Here is a 23,085-nt window from a genome sequence, read left to right as displayed (position 1 = left end):
TATGGTAACAGATGTATTCTGAGTGTTTTCAAAGTATCTTAATGCTTCATATATTGCTACAGCTTCAGCACTAAAGATTGAAAAACTAGGATTTAGTCGACAAAGTTTTTCTATATTAGTTGATGGAATGTAGAAAGCACACCCAGTACCAACAATAGACTTTAAGGCACCCGTATAAATAACTAAAGAGTCTGACAGACTAGATAAACAGGACCTCAAAATATTCGAGCTAACAGAAGAATTTACATGGTAATTCGGTTATATCACAGTAATGGGTTGCAAGCATGAATAAAAATGTTCGATGTTAAGATTATCCTTTGATTTAAAGTCATAATCAAAATTTGTCAGGCTTCTAAAAGCCTCACAAAGTGAAGGTGAGTTCTTAAGTCTCCAATATCGATTAGTTAAATCTTCTTCGTTCAGTTTTCTGATATTTGAGTAGAGAGTAGTATTACGATTTTGTATATTAATAACAAACTTTTGACTGAGGTATTCTCTTCTATAGCCCAAGGGATTTTCTAGAGCTTCCACATGTAGAGCATTAATAGGCGTCGATTTCATGGCACCCAAACAAACACGCAATGCTGCGTTTTGAAACACATCTATTGTTTTCAGAAATATGTTTACTTGCTGAACCATATAATATGCATCCATAATCGATAATTGATCTAATATAAGATCGGAAGAAAAGCAAAGATGTTTTTGTAATTGATTTGAGGAAATTTAGACCCTTCTTACATCTATCCAACATAAACTCAACGTGAAGTTTCCAAGTTACCTTGCGATCGAGAATCATTCCCAAATATTTAATTGAAGAACTGAAATTAAAATCATACCCATTCAATTTTATCTGATTTAGTTTTGGGATATTGTGTCGAGTGAAAATACTAATACTTGATATACTTGATGCAATTTCAAACATATTTTGTTTGAACCAATTTTTGGATCTATCATGTATTTTTTCTAAAGTTTGAATGCAATTATCGTATTTTTTGGTAGAAGAATACATAAGAAAGTCATCAGCATACTGTATTATTTTAAAGCTGATATTTTTAATGGATAATATCCTTATTCTCACGTGAAATTAAAGTTTTTTAAGTGTATTTTTAAAAAAGTTATTAATATTTTTCAGAAAATATTTTGAAGCTATTTTTGTAATAATTAAACAACAAATTAACAATAATAACTTTACAAACTGTTATTTTAAAGGATTTTCTATGCTTTTTCAGTAAAATTGTGTCCATTTTCTATTTAATTTATCGGTCTTCACCAGCTTACAGAAAACTTGCACTTTTTGAGTGGTCCTATGCAAATAATTATCCAAAACAACCACGACTGGCTGGATAATGCGCTATCATTCACATTCGCCGTCTCCACACTTGTCCTTAATAATTGTTGCAAAGCTTTACCAAATGGGTGCTAGTATATTTACACAGTATATTTACACAACATAGTCCCCCATGGAGTATACAGCGTACATATATATCAGTGAAACACGAGAGGTTTGCTATCTTCTCATTCTTTTTTTAAAATAAAAACGTATTCGAATATACTTATAGAGGCATATTATATCTCTTGAGGCCAGGTTTGATACTTGTGCGTGTGTGGATGTGTTAGTACCTTTTTAACGAAGTCTGGCCGCCCTTTAAGCCTAAGGGAATAGAATTGAGCATACAGGTTTTCAGGTATTTCAGTTACAGCATCTAGAGTTTAGAGTTTATTTATTTAACTATTTAACAAATACAAATATATTTTGTAGCAAGTTAAAAAAAAAACATCAAAAGTATATCAAAAAGGAATATAAAACGTACCTTAAATATATCACAACCAAGAATATATATTAAACAGAAATAGTTTTATGGCAAAATTATGGTAAGCAGTTCAGTGGATGTTCTGCAATAAGTCATATATTCTTCTGAGCAGTAAAAGCAATGTTTCAGAAGATATTTTTTTATAACTTTTTCGAAACTATTACAGCTATTTTCTATGAATTTCAGTTCGAACTTAAAATATCAACAGAGAACGTAGCTGCATAATATAGATAATAATAAAGAAAAATGTCATTTTTAATATTTTAAAGTTAAAAACCCTTGCTAGTTGGCGAATAACAAATAATGAACAATTTTTGAATCAACGTTTTCCACGGCGCTGGATTGTCAGAAGGGATCCAATAGAGTGGATCGGACACCGGATCTTTCGCCTTTAGATTTTTTTTTGTGGAGACACCTAATATAAAAAATATACGCCACTCCGCCTGTAGATATTGCAGAGTTGCGACAAATAATTGTGACAGAATACCCATTATTCACACCGAAGGTATTTGCAAATGTACGAAGAGGCTTTGAAAATATACTGTATTATTGTATGGGGGTCACAGGAGGTCATTTCGAACATTAAATTGTTTAATTTAATGAAATTTTATGTTTTTTGTTATTACTGATGTTCATCCAATAAATTAGCCAAAATTATCTTCAAAGTTATTTCGTAAATTAAAAAAAAAAAAGTATCGTGTAGAGGAAAAAATACCTTTCAGATGGTATGCCACTCGACAACACTTGCTATTAAAAAAAAAAACTGGGCGTAGATGCGTGGTAGTAGGGGGTTACATTGGAGGGCATGAATTTTGCATGAAAATTCGTCCCGCGCCCAATACAAATTGACGAGTTTTTGTTTTTTTTATTTTGAAAAAACTCTTGGTTTCTGAGTTTATGGGGGCGTCAAATTTTCGTTGGAACACACTGTATACTATTATTAAATTTATGATAGTTACTTACTAATTCTTAAGCTAAGATGTTTTATACTAATTTTCGTAAAAAAAAGGTTTGTTAAAATTTATATGCTTATGTTTACTCCTTTTTGTATAATAAATAAATAATAAAATATTTTCATACAATCTTTATGCTTTTTTTGCGTTCCTTTATGCTTTTAAATCCGATCCAAACTCCAATTATAATTATCACATTATTGTGCCTTCCTTTTTGATAGTCTCACGTACTGCCGACGCACTGTTGCCAAAGGTTCGCAGAACTTTCGAAAGACGGTGCGGCTACTATTTCTCGAATTAATAGTGATGACGCGCTGATGTAGTCTCTTAATAGTTTTTTCTTTAGTTGTGAGATATGAGCCGACCAGTTCAGTCGATTATCTATGGTTATTCCCAATAGTTTAACAGTATCTTTGTTACCTGGATCATTGTGTAAATTACTTGCAGATATAACAAAATTTTGCGTTTTATCAGAAGAAGTTTTATCAGTAGAAACTTCCTCATGACACATTTTTAAATCATCATGAGTTTTTCTTGATATAACGTATGTCGTATCATCTGCAAATCTAATAAATTAATTCAAACTCTTATTGAAATTAAATATTTGCTTCCGTTAAGTCTATCACACATTTTGGCAACTGCTAATAGAGAAACCTTAGAATTGCTAATAAATTTTATTAAAGATGTAAAAGTAGAAATATAAATTAGAATAACTTTAGTGATTTATACATATATCTAGAAAAAAGTAACAAACAAGAACAAAAAAAAATATATATCTTTAAACATAAATAAAACATTATGTGGCTGATGGACTTGTTTCCGTGCTATATCTTTCACATACACACACACCTACACACACACACACTCACACACACACACACACACACACACACACACACACACACACACACACACACACACACACACACACAAATCTGCGAATTGTATAGATTTGTACGGCGATAGGAATTTAGGCAAATCGTTGACATAAATAATAAACGAAAGAGGTCCTAAGACCGTACCTTGTGGGACTCCATGTTTTACGGATAGCAAATCGAAGAGATGACCTTTAGACACTACCACCTGGTGTCTGCCACATAGATAAGAAGTTATAAGCTTAAGAGGGATACAACTGATTCCATAGTAATTTAATTTGTGGAGCAAAATGTTGTGTGAAACGTAGTCAAAAGCCTTCAACAAGTCGCAATGAGAAATTGCTCTGCGATTGCCGCGTTCAAGCCAATTAGTCACCTCGCTCACAACATTAAATATTGCGTTCGTAGTAGAACGAGCACTTTTGAATCCATATTGTGAGTTGCTAAAGTAATGATTTGACTCAAAATAGGAATAAAATTGTTGTTTGATAACCTTTTCAATCACTTTCCCAAAAGTAGAAGAAATGCTTATGGGTTTTTAATTGTCAGTTTTTGAGAAATTACCTTTTTTGTAGATTGGTAGTACTTTTGAGTATTTTAGTACTCCTGGAAATACTCCAGTTAATAGAATTAAATTAATAAGATGAGTGAAAGGTGTTAAAATTATTTGGTAAGTTTCTTTTAAAATTTTGCTATTAATTTCGTAATCGTCCCTAAAATTAGAATTACTAAGAGACTTTATTATTTGAGAGACCTCATCTTCCACAACGGGACGAAAAAAAGACGTGCTCGAGGAAGGATAATCTCTATAATTAAAGAGGACATCGACATTAACAGTGAGAAGAGATGTAATTATATTCTCTGCAATTGTAGTGAAAAATTGATTTATTTCGTCTGGAGGTAGATCAGGTTGTACTGAACTGAATCTTGAGTTGCTTCTTTCGAAATTTACTATTTTCTAGCAGTCTCTAGGTTTATTATTGAAATAAGTAATAAAATCACAGTAAGCTGACATTTTAGCAATTTGTAATTACCGATTCCACAATATCCAATAAAGCTTCTAGGATATTGTGGAAGGTATTTTGGTCAACGGAAATAGCATTAATAATATTAGACATGCGGACGATACGGTCATATTTGAAAGTGACATGGAAGATCTACAATACATAATACAACATGTATACAATGCATGTGAAAGGTACGGACTGCAAATGAATCTCAAGAAAACGAAATCAATGATATTCTCAAAAAAACCACAAAATGTAGATAACCTGATCATCAATAATACAACGATCGAAAGAGTAACAGCATATAAATATTTAGGAACGTGGCTAACCGAAGATGGAGATCAAACAAAAGAAATCAGATCTAGAATAGAAATGGCAAGAAACACGTTCATAAAATTGAAGAACTTACTTTGCAACCGTAACCTTAATCTAGAGATCCTCACAAGAATGCTACGTTGTTACGTTTTTTCTACTTTACTATACGGCATGGAAGCGTGAACAATAAAACAATCTGAAATCAAAAAATTAAACTCCTTTGAGATGTGGTGCTACATGAGAATCCACAGAATATCGAGGACTGAAAAAGTAACTAATATAGAGGTGTTACAAGGAATGAAGAAAGAATGTGAAGTCAAAACTGTTAAAATTAGAAAGATTCAATATCTGGGTCATATAATGAGGGGCGAGAAGTATGTATTACTTAGATTAATTATGCAAGGGAAGAGAAACCCAGGACGACGCAAAATATCCTGGCTAAGAAATTTGAGAGAGTGGTTCGGTTGCAGCTCATTAGAATTATTCAGAAGCGCGGCCAATAAAATTAAAATAGCAATGATGATTTCCAACCTCCGATAGGAGAAGGAATCTGAAGAAGAATTATTACCGATTATATTGAAATTTTTGTTTTACCTACTTTGAACAAATCGGGATCCTTAGTGGCATCTGCAATGTGTTTAATAAGAGAAAGATTAGATCTGTAAGACCTTAATTCATTATTAAACCATTGCACGGATGTTTTTTCAGCAGTTTGTCGTACTTTTTTCGGTGGAAAATGCTTTAATATTAAGTTGTTATAAGTTTCGGTAAGAAAGACTGTCAAAAAATCAGGATCATTATTAATATCATAGAAAAGGTCCTTCTTTATACTAGCTAGCGCACGTTTAAGCTTCGGTAAACCAGAAGAAGTAATAAACCGTTGAAATGTTTGATTAGTGTCAACAACTTTATGCTAAGAGTCAATAAATAAAAATTGAGCTCGATGGTAAGAAAAACAAGGTTCAAATACGCGAACTCTATAGATGTTTTCCGAAAAATTTGTCATATTGTTGTCGATGCAACTACTGGACTGGGATGTGATTCTAGTATAATCGTTTATTGTTACTTTTAGACCAAAAGATGTTAATAGATTTTGAATATCAAAAAAAGGGTCAGATTTAATTTTAAATTTATAGTAAAATCACCAAGAATGATCAGTTTGTCAGCTTTACTAAGCAAGGACGTTATGACATTCTCAAAATTCACCAAAAACAAGTCAAAGTCACCCTTACCCGATGTGTATACAGTTAAAATATTAGTTTTTATTGAAGGTATATAAATTGCACAAAACTCTACATTATATTCATTTAGATTAAGAGAAGAAAACATAAGATTTTTTTACATAAATTGCTACTCCACTTTGTTTCTTTTTTACCCTACAAAAGAAATTAACTAATGAAAAGCCGAAGATGCTAATTAATTTTAAATTTTCTTCACTTTGCCAGTACTCCGAAAAACATATGATGTCATAAATTTTGATCCGCAAGAAAAGCATTGATTATATCGACTTTATTTGAATTGCACTGCAAATTAACATGAAACATGCTTAGCGTACCTGGTCAAATTAGTTTATTTTGATAAAAGTTTATAAAAGCTTCTCGGTTTCTTCCGTCGTCTTCTTTATATGTTGAAAATTTCTTTTAAAGTTAAATCTCCTAACTGCAGCTTCTTTGGATCAAATGTTAGGTCTGTAGACGTCGTCAATTTTATCAAAAGGGAAAGATACCTTATATGTGGAGTGTTTGTCAGTTCTATGCCATTCCACGCAGTTAAAAGTAATATCGGGTACCTTTTAATGGAGCTGTGTTTAAAAGATGATATCTAGTCTATTAGGAAAATTTTAGTAGATATTGAACGTGTACTTATAGTATGAAATGTTAAATTTGTTTTCATATGATAATTATAAACGATCAATATGTGGGGCAATCGCATGTGATGGAGATACCTTATTGTATAAAGTTTATTTTTCAAAGAATAAACATAATTTTATCTGTTTCTTCAAATATAATTCTAGCATTTATCAACATACTTCACACGCGCCTATTAAACCTGCTTAAATTGCTGATCGATTTGTTGGAGCTAAATAAACCTTGAAACACCGGTTATTCAAACCGTAGTATATTCCTGATATATTATTTCACTATTAATAAATTTTTGATGTTTTACATCCGTCCACTGATACTAAGTAAACAATAATGAGAACGCCGGAATGAATGGGTTCTTGATAGGAAATATTAAAAATGCATATCGATATAAACGTTTCTCAATACTCAAGTATTTGATGGGCAAAACTGCACAAATTATGGGAATATTATGGTATACATAATAATATAGGGTAAACCTACATAATTATAGGGTGATCCGCTTAATGATATCAAAAAAGTTGGGACAGATCAAATCTGTAGCTGGATACGTAAACAAAAAGAGATATCCCAAAATTAGCAAGGTTTTAAACTACTTTCTTGTGGCACGTCTAATTTAACCCGGAATTACACGCGCCCAAAAACTTACGTTGTAACACGCTCACGATCAAATCGACCGTATACATAGTTTTGGTTTTAATTAATAAAAAAACAAGTAGAACTTAAATATAAACCAAAAATCTTTTGAAAAAGACAGAAAAGATTTGATTTCACGTTTAAAGCGTCTATGTATCTATTGAAACGTATTTCGACTTAATAAGTCTCATCAGAATAGTTATTCATAGCCGTTCTTAACGTGAAAAATAATCTTCTCTGTCTTATTAGAAGCAACAATAACATGGCTTCGTTATAGACGCAATAGCGACATCTGATAGAAACATCGGTAAGATAGTTTCGAAACAAATTCAGATTTCTGCTTTAATCTGGAGCCTTCTAAAAATTGCAAGGCATGGCCAGACGATGATAAAGATGTTAAAAGAGGCATGGGGAATCTAAAATTTGCATTCCATGACATGTCTATTCATCTAGGCAGAAATCCTAACGAATTTGTTTCTCGTACTCATACAGAGTAGAAGCAACAATAACATGGCTTCGTTATGGACGCAATAGCGACATCTGATAGAAAAATCGGTAAGATAGTTTCGAAACAAAAATTATTGTTGCTTCTAATAAGACAGAGAAGATTATTTTTCACGTTAAGAACGGCTATGAATAACTATTCTGATGAGACTTATTAAGTCGAAATACGTATCAATAGATACATAGACGCTTTGAACGTGAAATGAAATCTTTTGTCTTTTTCATTTTATTCGGATCTACTCTGTATGAGTACGAGAAACAAATTCGTTAGGATTTCTGCCTAGATGAATAGATATGTCATGGAATGCAAATTTTAGATTCCCCATGTCTCTTTTAACATCTTTATCATCGTCTGGCCATGCCTTGCAATTTTTAGAAGGCTCCAGATTAAAGCAGAAATCTGAATTTGTTTCGAAACTATCTTACCGATTTTCAAAAATCTTTTATTTTAAACTTACGTTACAATTTTTCATTTATTGTTGGCTTTTATAGCATTTAGTACAAAGCTGGGAAGTATGTTCTCGGCGTCTATACTTTTGACACTCTACGCATAGGGTCTTCGTTTTTCTGTTCTTTTTCGACGAGCAAAAATGACATCTCCTGGAACGTCATACTGGCTATGTTGTGTATATATTTCGTTACTGCGTAGATAATGTCCAACATTTCTTTGAAACGACTTCTCATAGTTACTGGTAACACAACCATTTCGACGACGTTTAAGTTGCGGTGTAATGAGACTCATTGCTAATGATTTTAAAAAGTTTCGGCGAGTACTATAAGTATTAATCTACTATAATCATTGTTGGTGTGTATGAATCGCCACTTTCTGGATCAATCTAATCTTGATCTCAAAAATGCTCGAAGTAACTTTACGCTCCTTTAACTTTCCGGTAAAAATTTAAGAAATTTCTTTTTTATTTTTGCGAACTGTACCCGTAATAGTTAGTTTATATTTTTTGGGTAAATCTAAGGCTAAAGGTATGGACGTAAAACAATTATCGAAAGTTACATTTCTTCCAGATCCAGAAGTTGGTTTAATCATTCTTTGTACGACTGAAGAGGCGCTATTGTCAACTTTATAAGGCCCATCTGGTTGAGTCCCGATATACATTTCTAGATTATAAGTGTAACTAGACGTAGAATCAACATGTGCTAATATTTTGATTCCATACTTTGCAGATTTATTCGGTATATACTGCCGAAATTCACATTTGGTGCGAAATAACTAACTCATCAATCAACAAAAGCATTTCATCAATTTCACAAATTCACTTAGAGCATAATTGGCTTTGCATCGCTCTACAAATCCATCAAAAAATTCTCTTATATGAGATAGCTTAACGTACTGTTTCCGTTCCTCTCTATCATCGAGATCGTCAAAGCGAAGCGCTCGCAACAAAAATTGAAATCGTTTAATTTCCATTGTAGAACGAAAAATATCTACGCCGGTTCCTGTGCCCACAGATCTCTCAAATGTAGATGTGATGAGCGCAAGACTCCAGCAAAATATAGTAGACCAATAAGTGCTTTAATTTCTTCAACATTTGTTCTGGTGGCATTTCTTTCTCGACTGTAATTTGTCCGAAGCTTTAGAATTTATATTTGTTTGCGAGTTCAAATTGCACTGATGACGGAGTCTGGAAAAATCAATTGCCAAACATAATAATGGTTTTTGCTTCTCTGGCTTTTCCAATTACTCTAGAAGATTGAGTCACTATGTTTCTGCTCCGGGTCTTTTTTTTAAACAGGTACTTGAAATTTATTCCACAACGTCTTTTTGTTTCTTCCCACAAAACACAGACGAGTATTTAGATCTTGTTGAGTTTCGTTGAAATCTAGTAGCTCTTCTCTTTCTGATTGCTCTGAACTAGAGTCGTGATCATTGTTCTCCAAAACGTCATCTTGTTCTTCAGGAGGTGCACCTATCTGATCGTCGCTCTCAATTTCAGCCCATATGGCTAAAATACGCTTTATTTCTTTCTCGTAAAAACACATAACCTGTAAATAAAAAAATACTATTACAAATCGCCATACATATGACTATATTTTCCACTAAACTACTAGACTTAAGAAATACTATAAAAAGAACCACACACAGGGTTCACTTAACGTATTATTAACTGTAAAAAGCACACCAATATCTAAAACTGTGAAGCTACAACACAAATATCTTTGATACTTATGTACGCGCACGGTCAAAAGCGCCGACTACAAAAATATTATCACTCAAATGTCAAATAAAAACTCAAATAATATAACGCCAGTCGGTAAAGGGAAATCCGCTTGGAGGATTCCAGGAGGCCAAAGAATTTTAAACTTTATCATGTCTCGGTCCTTTCGACCGATACGCATGTAGTCCCGGGTTAAATATTATGTTTTTATGGGATTAAGCCACAATCAATGGGTGTGGTTATAATGATGTTTTCATAAAAATTCTGAAAAATGTATGTATCATCGAGTTAGAATCTATGGAGAGGGCATCACGTGACTAAAAACGACCTCACTTCGGCCATATTGTTATGATCGTTTTGACAGATCGTATATGATTGTTTACGTTTGTTGTTTTTCGAATATTTTTAGTTTTATAATACTTTTATAAAAACTGTAATATTATATTGTGATATAATGTGTTCTTGTTCTCAACGTAGTTGTAGTAGCAGAAGGAATATAAAAAATATTCAGGAATAACGTTCCACAGGTTAGTATACAAATATGTAAACAAAGTAATGGTCCGTACTTTAGAAAATAAATTAATAGTTGTCATTAAAAATCTTGTAAGTAAGGTAGATCGTAATATTCTTGAGAATACTCAAATATCTTCATCCTAAATATCTTAAAATTTCTTATTAACTACTGCAACATAATTATTTTTATTTGTACACAGTATTTCCACTGTGATATTCGGCAGATATTCAATTTTGTTTTTTTAATAATAACTTTTCTTTGTTAATTGAACTAAATTTTTAAGTGTCAGTTAATTTGTAGTTATCAAATATAAGCTGTAAAACGAAAGTATTTCATCTATTTCATACCGTACATTCATTTTACCCTTTAAAATATTATTAATATTATTATCTCTTTCAACTGTATTAATTTATCTTTATGTATAATATGTCGTGCTTTTAGTGTTTATCGCGGGATAAATAAATCATAGTTTATTAAAAATGTATTGTACTTTTTTAGATTATGATTAAATCTTCTGAATAACTAGTCATATTTGTATAGTAGTTTTAATATTATTAAGTCAGGTCCTGATCCCACCGCCATATTGGTATGATCGTTAGCCACACCTACTGACGCCGTTTTTATAACACACGTTAATACGCTCATAGCTTCTCCATAGATTCTAACTTGATGGTATGTATAAAAACTTATTTTGAAAACAATTTTCGGAGTGATAATCGAAAAGTCAAACATTTTAGTTATTTAAAAATGTGATTATCATCACAATCACAACCATCAATTGTGACTTAATCTCATAAAAACATAATATTAAATCCGAAAATTAGTTTCGATATACGTAAAGCAGATTAAGTGCAATCGCAATATTCCTTATCTTATAAGACACCTCATAAAAAACTTAGTACGTAAAAAAATATTAATAGCACAATATGTTTAGCTATTGAGAAAGCTTAAAATAATAGATGTTGTAGTAGATCCTGAATAAGAATGATCTTAAGTGAGCATGTAAAATTTAGATTTAAAAACCATTTAGTTTGTACACCTATTAAAGGAAAAAATCTAACAAGAAATTTGGGAGGGTGACTCATAAATGTAACATGGTATACTAATTGTACGAGGTGCAAATCAAAAACGCCGTTTACTAATAAGAAAATCAAAACAAATATCGGTTCACAACATTTTGATAGCTCTTCGTACATTTTAATGAGTAAAATGCGATCGTTTACAGTTAGCTAGCTGTAACCACATACATATTCACGATAAGTTTTAGCAAATTAATCTGGTCAGCACAATTTATCGGAATTTTAAATTATTTACTGTTTATCAGTGACGTTTTATGAAGGTATCTTAAAAGTATTATCTTTATTAATATTTGAATTTATTTGAAATATTTATTTTACAAAATAAAAATAGGTAAACAACGTTTTTATTAAATAACTTGTTTAGACAATTAGAAGCCAAATAACAAATACACCGATTGTTAGTAAAAGCGATTTTATTTATAACTAAAAATGTTCTGAAACGACTTCTCGAAGCAGCTTTTCTTCGATATAAAAACAAAGGCACCATTTTGCAGAAAACCAGTATCGCTGCCAATATGGGCGACAATTTGAAGCTTACCATACATTTGTTAGTACAGTATTTTGCCAAACTTTGGCGACTGTATGCCCGGCTTTCACACAAGTCTCGATAAGGTAATGAATTTTTCGATTTTTGGAAAATTCATATCGTATTCGTCGGAAAATTTATATCTACCAGTTAACCCAAGACTCCAGCACAGATCAGAGGTAATGTAAGTCGACAAAATCTCACCAACTCTGGGGGGTCATGTAAGATGCCCCCATTTTTAGTTTTTATTAAGTACCGAAGTTAACAGTCTATTGTATTTACCTTTGTAAATTCCATGAGGATTTTTTGTTACTGATGTCCTTCCAGTGTTTTTCTGTGGCCAAACAATGTTTTTTAACAACTTTTTATTAAACTGATGATGTATTAATTCAATTCCGAAAAGATCTTCTTTAAAATAAAAGTTTTAGGTTTTTAATAACCATTTTTGATACCTTGATACACACGAACACTATGTGCTTTGAATAAAATACTAATTTAAATATTATGTTTACATGGTATTAAGCTACAATTGATCGAAACGTCAATCAGCAGTTAAAAATGTAATTTTCATTACATGAAGTTGTCCAGAGTTCTGTTGCAGAGTACGCATTGACAACTCACATTTTCCTGTACGTATAATAAGATAACTGAATAACTATGATAAGCGGGATATGAAATGAGTGTGGAATTCTCATAGGTCAGGATAAGCACACATCCAATGTTCAGAACACCGTCCAAGAATCAGCACCAGACGAACAAAAGTAGTTTTCCTACAAGTATATATGCGACAATAATGATATATGACATTATTTAGCGGCGTTATCGTTTCATCAAAGTTTGTCAGAAAACTTTTATGTAGCAAAACAATTCCAAAAGAAAAATCGTCATACTTCTTCATTTGGTGCCATCTCTCTATCAAAGTTTCGCAATGTTTATAATTATGGTTATCTGCACTTTAAGCTCAACTGCTTTAAAAAATGAATTTGATGTAATTTCGATCCAACTTTACCCGTTAAAATAAAAATGATGCCAACGTTGAAGTATTAATCAATCACCTAATTGCCTTTTTTTATTTTAGACGATATTAAGTTACATCGCTTCAAATGGATCGATAGATTTGCTAGAACAAATTCTACATTTACCGGGATTAGATCCCAATAAACCAGACAATGAAGGAAACACCCCTTTACATTTTGCTGCTCAAGCTGGTAAGTGACAAATATTTATTAAATTTTATACAGTGTGGATATTAAGTCTTACCCCCCTAGTGAACTCCGTTATTTAAGACAAAGATGAAAAACGCTCGGACCTGTCAATTTTTATTTTAATAGAAGTATTTTATAACATAAACAAAATTGTCACCCCTTTCATCCCCTTCACTTGATAGCTACCCCCTCAGATTTTTTAAATAGCAATGGGAGTCGTGCGATAGTTTGTTGGAAAGCGTTTGAAAAGAAGAATTCAAAAATGTATAAGTTTGAAATTTTGTATGGCATAATGGTTTTATTTAAAATAAAATATACAAAAATAATGTATTAAATTACATCTTTAAAATTAAAGGAACTGGCAAATTACCCCAAAGAAAACTTAAATTACTGCAGGAGGGTCTGCATATCAATCCTATCACATTCTTCGATTATTCTTTGACGGAGTTCATCAACCGTCGTCAACTGGCTTCCATACAGTTTGGATTTAAGGTAACCCCATAGGTAAAAATCTAGAGGAGTAAGATCTGGTGATCTTGGTGGCCATTCAATGAATCCACGACGTCCAATCCATCTTCTAGGATACAAATTATTTAAAAAATTTCGAACGCCAGCATCATAATGAGGCGGAGCTCCATCTTGCTGGAAAATAATATCTTGGGTGTATTCGCCTGGATTGTTTCTAAGCACATCATGAATTGCAGGAATTATTTTTGTTTCCAATAAATTAAGATAGCTTTCCCCCGTTAAATTGCCTTCGATAACAAAAGGGCCTATAATGTGATCCCCTAGTATACCTGCTCAAACATTTAATTTAGTGCGAAATTAAGTATGACACTCTCGAAACAATCGAGGGTTTTCGTCAGACCAATATCTTACATTTTGTCGATGTACATGACCATTTAAATAGAATGTAGCTTCATCGGAAAAACAAATATGTCTTAAATAACTTGGATCTTGTGAAATATTATTATCCATAATTTCACAATATTGCAGTCGTCGATCTGGATCATCCTCTGTCAATTCGTGCACCATTTTCATCTTATAGGGATGAAATTTTTGCTTTTTTAAAATGTTTAAGACAGTCCTGTGACTTACTTTGCATTCGCGAGCAACATTTCTAGTTGAACTGGATGGATTTACTACAAATTGAGACAAAATATCTACTTGCTTTTCCTCAGAAATCTTTTTTCTACCATCCCGTTTCTTGTTCTCGACAGAACCAGTTTCACAAAATTTGGTGACAAGTAGTCTATAGTAATGTCGATCAATTGGACGATTCGGAAAACGTTCATTAAATATTCTCACAGCTTCATGGTAGTCGTACGAACATGGTACGGCCTGCCTCGCTAAATATTAAAATTGCTTCACATCTGTCTACTAATCTACGAGGTGGTGCCATTTTGATTGTTTTGAATTTTTAATACTAAAAATTTACAATTTACCACTAAAGCTCACGAAATCTCAAGTTCTTGTCAATATTCTTTACAATCAACAGTGCTAATTGCTTGGTTTTTATGACAGTTGTCAAAAACTATACACGCCAACTAGATTATTTAAAAAATTGTTCTAACCATGATATGTTTTAACGACACAAAAGTATTTATTCTGCAAAAAAATAATTCGGTATAAACGTTTAAGAATAAAAATTAAATAAACTTTGTTATACCGAATGTCCCATATTAAAGCAAAACCTACTTTTGTATTGATGTATCGCAAAGTGTATCTCCAAACAATAAATCGTTATTAACAAACAGATCCTTAAAGTTAAAGTAAAGTGTGATAAATTTTAGAATTCTTCTTTTCAAACCATTTCCAACGAATTATCGCACGCCATTGCCATTTAAAAAATCTGAGGGGGTAGCTGTCAAGTGAAGAGGATGAAAGGGGTGACAATTTTTTTATGTTATAAAATACCTCTATTAAAATAAAAATTGACGGTTCCGAGCGTTTTTCATCTTTTGTCTTAAATAACGGAGTTCACTAGGGGGGGTAAGACTTAATATCCACACTGTATGTAATATTTAGTATCCTTACAAATGCATAGTAGGCGTATTATAAAAGAATTAAGAAAAATCGTTATTATTCTGATCATTAATATTATGAAATCGCTTTTAATTATTTCAGACTTCGCTTATGTCTTGACCATTTCACACATTAGATTATTGGTATTAAGAATACGCTACAAATCACCCAGTATAAAAGGTGTGAGTAGCAAATGATTTAAGAATAGAAATACAATTGGAAATTTTTACAGTATATTTAAAATATTATAATAGCTATAAAATGTACTTTAACCCTAGAACACTAACCTTAATTTACACTCCCTTAGACACTAACCATTCGTAATATTTACGTTTTTTTTTTCAAATTTTAAAAAAGTAAAACAAAAAATTAAGTTGAAATTTTAATTGATCTTTTAAATGAACAAAGGAACATTTATATACCTAAAATATGCAAAAACAAAGGGTGTCTCACTAAGGAAATTGGTCTCTAACATCTACTTGTTATTTGGTGTTAATGGTCATTGCAGCCGAGACACATTAATTTAAATTAAAAAAAATTCAAAATTTATTTATCTACGTCACAGGTAACACAACAGTTTTGGAGGGACAGATGTAGCATATAGTACGTTTGTTAGAAGGTTGATTGAGGTCAGCAACTTCCAAAGGAATTTGAATTAAATATCTGATCAGAAGCTTCACCGAGAGTTGCAAAGTCGGCATCGCAAAACGCTTTTCAAACCATAATCTTGTGAGTTGTTGATGTAGATTTAACATAAAAGCCTTTCTCGTGATTGGTTCCTGATTATTTGTTGATAGAATATGATTATATATAATCCAAGAGTTTATACACGCTGTGTTGACCATACCATAGAATATACAAAGCGGTCATCTTCGAGTTTTTTTGGAGCAACTTCGGTGGCCACACATTTGATCGAACACCACCCTTTGTTTGGTTATAGTGCAATATTATTTCTGATTTTTTTAGTAGTTGGACAAACAACTAAACCTTCGTGCATTGTAGAACAGTTAAAACTAGAACGGTTTTTTTCTTTTTGGATTTATACGACACTAACTTCTCTCGGTCAAAGTTTTTACTATAATAAAATTCCTGTCATAAAGATTGGTTCTTTATAGCATATAGCATATTGGCTGTATAGTACATTATTAACCAAAATTAATAGGATGGTTATTTAATGGCAGTGGAATTATTATCCATATATGAAATTGCGATAAAAATAGGGGATGGATACTACATATACTACACTTACTATACTAACAAGTTTAAACTTTCCGTCATTTCAGTATTTTCTTCACTAAATTATGCAGTGTGAAAAGCACTACAAAATGCAAACAACAAATATAACGGAAGTCGTTGTTTTAAACGATTTTCTCGGTGAATTTCAGTTTAGAAAACACTTATATACAAAAAATCCACTATAGAAAATTGTTAAATATAAAGACAATGAACTTTAGAAAATAATAGCAGAAATGCCGATCATATATTTCAATCAGTTTTTCAATTACGTTGGCCAAAATAGAAGTAAAAAATACTAACATACTACAATTATTTTTCTATTTATATTTGAATGTCCCTCCAATATATATATATATATATATATATATATATATATATATATATATATATATATATATATAGAAAAGAAAAGAAATTTAATCTTTGCAGATTAGTTAAATAGTAAACTCTTAAATATTGGGGAAATCTGCAAATATATATATATATATATATATATATATATATATATATATATATACAGGATGTTTCAAAAAGGTATGTCAATCACGCATTCCGGGGACAAAAATAAATTGATTGAATCCAACATACCTTAGTACAAAAGTTTACACAAAAAAGTTACAGCCCTTTGAAGTTACAAAATAAAAATTGTTTTTTTGCATTATCTCTAATGCTATTAGAGATAATTATGCTAAACTTCTTGACATTTTGTAATAAAAACGGACACGTTACTTTCTTATTCTGAAAGCATTTGCATAAAAAAGAAACAACAAAATCTAAGCGCACAGAAAAATTTTAAGGGAGGTGTGCAGCCCTAAATCCCCCCAAACTTTTGATTACGTTCAAATCAAATGAATTTTGTGGCATCATTAGTTAAACACATTATTTTTAAAATTTTTTTGCCTACCACTTTTTTTAAAAAACAGTTTTTATTGAGTTAAGGCCCTTTTCATTAACCTTTAAAAAATAAATGTCGTAAATGAATTAACAAGCACAAAAAATGTCTATAACCTCTATAAATATGGTATAACAATAAATGTTCGAAATGACAAAAAATGTCAGAAATAATCGTCTATCGGGTGTATTTCGATTGGGGTATTTTACTGCATAACGCCTTGCGGCTGCTGCACTATTTCCTTGACATTCACTTACAATATTCCCGATAGTTTATTGAAATCATAATTTAATCTGATCCAACTTACCCAAAGTTAAATGCATATCTGCCATTTCCTGAAATGTGTAGGCCATTGTAATATCAAAAATTTTTAATATTAATCCTATTCACACAATAAATGATAGCTTCAAATTATTGTATCCGTAGAAATTAATTGTAATTTTATGGCCAACTAGGAAAAAATTAGTTCTTCGAAAAAGTGATAAAAGGCAAAAAAGTTTTAGAAATAATGTGTTAAACTGATGATGCCACAAAATTCATTTGATTTGAACGTACTCAAAAGTTTGGGGGGATTTAGGGCTGCACATCCCCCTTAAAATTTTTCTGTGTCCTTAGATTTTGTTGTTTCTTTTGTATGAAAAATGCTTTCAGAACAAGAAAGTAACGTGTCGATTTTTATTACAAAATGTCAAGTAGTTTAGGAGATACCGCAAAAAAACAATTTTTATTTTGTAACTTCAAAGGGCTGTAACGTTTTTTGTGTACACTTTTATATTAAGGTAAGTTGGATTTAATCAATTTATTTTTGTCCCCGGAATGCGTAATTTAATTTATGACATACCTTTCTAATATATATATATATATATATATATATATATATATATATATATATATGAATATATATAAATATAAATACTTTTGGTTCATTATATATATATATATATATATATATATATATATATATATATATATATATATAATTATGATAAGCAAATTTATGGATTTTAAATTGTACTACAATGGCTCGAATAGCTTACCTTAACTCAATCTTACTCAGGCTCTGTTTTCGTGGTTCAGTATCTCTGCTGTTGTATTTGCAAGTAAGAGGACCATAAGGAATAATAAAACAAATAAATATCCAAAATAAATTTCATCCATATATTGTACAAATAAAAAAAAATCAATGGAAAATGTCATATGTAAAATTCTTCAATACAACATCACCAACAAAAATTGCAGGAACATAAGAAAGCTGTTTCTCTACTTAAGTCGATAACTATTAGTAAAAAACAAACTTATCTCCATATAATTGTTCTAAAAGCATCAAACAGAGAAAGCTGCTGCAGTATTTCGGACATGTAATGACAGGTCCCAAATATAGGTTGCTACAAAATATCATGCAAGGAAAAATAGCAGGCAAACGCAGTCCAGGACAAAGAAAAACCTCGTGGTTGAAGAACTTGCGAGATTGGTATGGTGTTGATACAAGCATGCTATTTAGGGTGGCAGTGAATAAAATTAAAATAGCTATGATGGTAACCAACGTTCTGAAAGGACATGGTACATGAAGAAAAAGATCAAACTTAAAATTTCTAAATAGATCGTCTTTTTCTTCTGGAATCTCGTTTCTCCTGGTAAGAACTTTGCCCAAGGAAAGTATTTTAACCGGACGAAAATAAAAAAAAATACCAATCTGGTCTGCTTCCAATCGCTCCAAAATCTAGTAGCCTCTCAAAAAGATCTCCCTAGCCTCACCTCAGATAACTAGTATTGAAAATAAATTCGATTTTAGTTCATAATTTTATGAAGAAACACAAACAACTTTTCTCTTCAAAATCTTGTAATGGACTCCTCGTATTTCTTCTTTCTTCTATCAACAAACCTGTCGTATTTTCCACCATTTCCTAAAGTCTCCCCCTTCGCCAATCAAAAAAAAATTCAATCCAAGATGTATCTCTCCCACTCTATCTTTCGGCAGAACCTCTATACACTCAACATATTAGCCGGCCTCGCTTGGCAACAAAATTACTACGTCATACCGACCAATTTGGAATTACCCTAAATCAACCATCGAAAACAACTTTCTGTATTCTTCCTCTAAACAATTTATGTAAATTGCTCTTAATCTGTCCTAACTATTTTATATTTACAAAGGCCTACAAATAAAATTAAATTTTCGAAAAATCCGAACTGCTATTTTTACACTCGGTGTCCAACTATCCTGTGAATTTTTTTTTGGAAACATTTATTTTATCAACCCGTACTTTCACCATTACAAATAGTTTCGTACTTTAAACTTAATCCTAACCAAATTCCTGCAATTTATTAATAGGTCTATAATAGGTACATCCTCTTTTAATGTATACGTTGAATCTCTTTTTTATATTATTATTACACGTAATTTCCAAACATTTTTCCTAAACCGATAAGTGGTTTCCTGTGTTGATCGAAAGTCCAATTAATCTCTAAATAGTTCCAATTTTCCACAGAGACCGCTTTGCAGAGGATATTAAAGCCCTTTTATCGATAAGGATTGAGGCTCAATTATTTTAAGTAAATTTAGATACCTTTTTCGATTACAGCTTCCAAAAAATATCAATTGACGGAGCAATCCCACAGGAAGGTAAAGAAGGAGTAAAACAGTGATTTGCATACCGTAGTATTTGCTTTATTCGGATGACTCGTAATATATTCTAAGTAAATTTGCATGAATTTGTGGTGCGCCAACTCGAATTTCCACATCGAGATCAAGTCTTTGCTTATTTAAATTATTTTCTTATCGAATTTGACATTTTGCTGACGATGAAACATCTTTTTGTGTAGGATGTGTAGCTCTAAATAAATAATATTCGTAAGTTCCTTCGTGTATAGTTAACTTCATACTAAAATATCTACGGTTCGTAACTTTTAATTTTTATGTAAATTTGCATACTTTATATACTTACTTTTATAGGAAATTAAATAGTTTTGTATCATTTAATTGCATAATGGGATCTTGAAATCTAATAGAGACTTAGGAATATTGAAATAGATTTGTAGTTATTTATTACAATCAAGGAAATTGTAATAATAGGAGGTGACTGTATCGTACCGAACTAGATATATATATATATATATATATATATATATATATATATATATATATATATATATATATATATATATGAGGCAGACCTAGAGGCCCTAATCTTGGAATGTTTTCACTATTTTGCTGTGTTTTTGGTGTCCCGTACAGCTCTCCGATCTCTGCATTTGTTCGTCTCCTCCAAACGTCTTCATTCGCTCACAGCTTCTACCGTCTTCCTTCCTCTCGAAATCCGCTTCTCAATTTCTTGGCTTTCTTCTCGTTAACTTGTTAGGGTTACTCCTAAATACTTAAACTTTGTCACCTTTTTGAAGATCTTTTCACTCTATCAATTTTTACTCTCGTTGTTTGTAATCTTCAGTTGTGAGTCTTCATATGTAGTCTGTACCATTTCTATATACTCATTAATAATCAGTCCATACTGTTTAGCCTTTACTTCAAAGAGTTGTTCGTCTTTAGTTCTTGCCATTAACACTACATCGTCTGCAAAAGCCAGGACCTGGTTCTGTTGTCATAAATCATACCTTTAGTTCGTATTTTACTTTCTCTCTTATTATTGCCTTCATCAAGAAATTGAAGAGTATTCTGGACAGTGATCTCAATGCTTTAGTCCTATTCTTACTTCAAATTTTCCTGTTAGACTTCCTTCTATCCTTACTCTGTTATCGATCTTCATTAAGGTCATTTTTACTAGTATGACATTTTTTCCGAAATTTCAAGTACTCTTAGGGCACGGTATAGACGCCTTCTGGTAACAGAATCGTAAGCTTTTTTAAAATTAATAAAGAGCAGGTTTAGCTATAACTGTTATTACGTACTGCTTTCAATCATTTTTAACACGAATAATAATTGATCTATGGTGGATTTGCCCATTTTGAATCCTCTCTGATATTTACCAATCTGCTCGTTTAAGTGCCTTTCCAGTCTACTTTCGGCATTTCCTCTCGCTCCCAAATTTTCGTGAGCTGGCTATATATCCGTTATTAGTGTCATAAGTACTTCTCCCCTTTGCTTGACTAGATCTGCTGCTGCCTGCACTTTTATTGTTTTTCATGCTAAATATGAGTTCTCCTGTGGGAGTCTCCAATGTTTTTGCCAAGTCGTTGATTTCCGCTACCATTTACACTTGGTCCTCATTGGTCCTCATCATTTCCACCCGGGTCTACATTAAGCAACTCTCTGAAATGAATTTTTTCTATCTATCCAGCTTTGCCTACTTATCTTCTATTAGGTGCCCTTCTTTACTCTTGTAGTAATTTTTATTAACATAATATTCTTCAATCTCTTGGAACTTTTTATCCACATGTTCCCTTTTCTTTCTCCTAACCACTTTTTCGCGTGTCTTCTCTCCAATTCATATTCATTTCCTTTATTTCATTGATTCAATCTCTTTTTTTTTTCATTTAATATTATTCATACACACAAAATTATTACCAATATGTAATAGTTTACCTCACTATCATTTTATCACGAATAATAATTGATCTATGGTGGATTTGCCCATTTTGAATCCTCTCTGATATTTACCAATCTGCTCGTTTAAGTGCCTTTCCAGTCTACTTTCGGCATTTCCTCTCGCTCCCAAATTTTCGTGAGCTGGCTAAATATCCGTTATTAGTGTCATAAGTACTTCTCCCCTTTGCTTGACTAGATCTGCTGCTGCCTGCACTTTTATTGTTTTTCATGCTATATATGAGTTCTCCGGTGGGAGTCTCCAATGTTTTTGCCAAGTCGTTGATTTCCGCTACCATTTACACTTGGTCCTCATTGGTCCTCATCATTTCCATCCGGTTCTACATTAAGCAACTCTCTGAAATGAATTTTTTCAATCTATCCAGCTTTGCCTACTTATCTTCTATTAGGTACCCTTCTTTACTGTTGTAGTAGTTTTTATTAATATTATATTCTTCAATCTCTTGGAACTTTTTATCCACATGTTCCCTTTTCTTTCTCCTAACCACTTTTTCACGTGTCTTCTCTCCGCTTCATATTCATTTCCTTTATTACATTGATTCAATCTCTTTTTCTCATTTAATAATATTCATACAAACATAATTATTATTAATATGTAATAGTTTACCTCACTATCATTTTATCACATGACACATTCTTCCCTGAGTTGGTAACGTCATTGCTCCAATACAGAATCATACATTAACTCTATTCAAGCAATTAACTTATATTTGCTAGCTAATAAAATAACTTTTACAATTAAATTTAATTTAATTCACTTTGTTAACTTAATTTTAATTCACTTTAATTTTAATTATTACAACAGTATAATTTTTTAAAACAATTTTTTAGACACAACCTCCTTTTGGACTAATGTTTTAGTGATCTCCAAAAATCCACTTTATTCTGTCTTGAGAATCTGTTAATCTTAACAAAA

At 31.6% G+C, this 23,085-nt stretch overlaps 1 protein-coding gene across 1 annotated transcript in view; it reads left to right on the top strand.

Moving 5' to 3' along the window:
* LOC140446594 (uncharacterized) overlaps positions 1-23,085 on the top strand; it is a 391,872-nt gene that overhangs the window by 280,215 nt on the left and 88,572 nt on the right. Inside the window, exon 4 of the mRNA XM_072539162.1 lies at positions 13,332-13,461. Coding sequence (XP_072395263.1) covers positions 13,332-13,461 — 130 coding nt within the window. The remainder of the gene's footprint in view (positions 1-13,331; positions 13,462-23,085) is intronic.

Source organism: Diabrotica undecimpunctata, chromosome 7, assembly GCF_040954645.1.
Source record: "Diabrotica undecimpunctata isolate CICGRU chromosome 7, icDiaUnde3, whole genome shotgun sequence".
Lineage (NCBI taxonomy): Eukaryota > Metazoa > Arthropoda > Insecta > Coleoptera > Chrysomelidae > Diabrotica > Diabrotica undecimpunctata.
The sequence above is the reverse complement of the archived record's forward strand: the minus strand, read 5'-3'. Positions and strand labels throughout refer to the sequence as shown.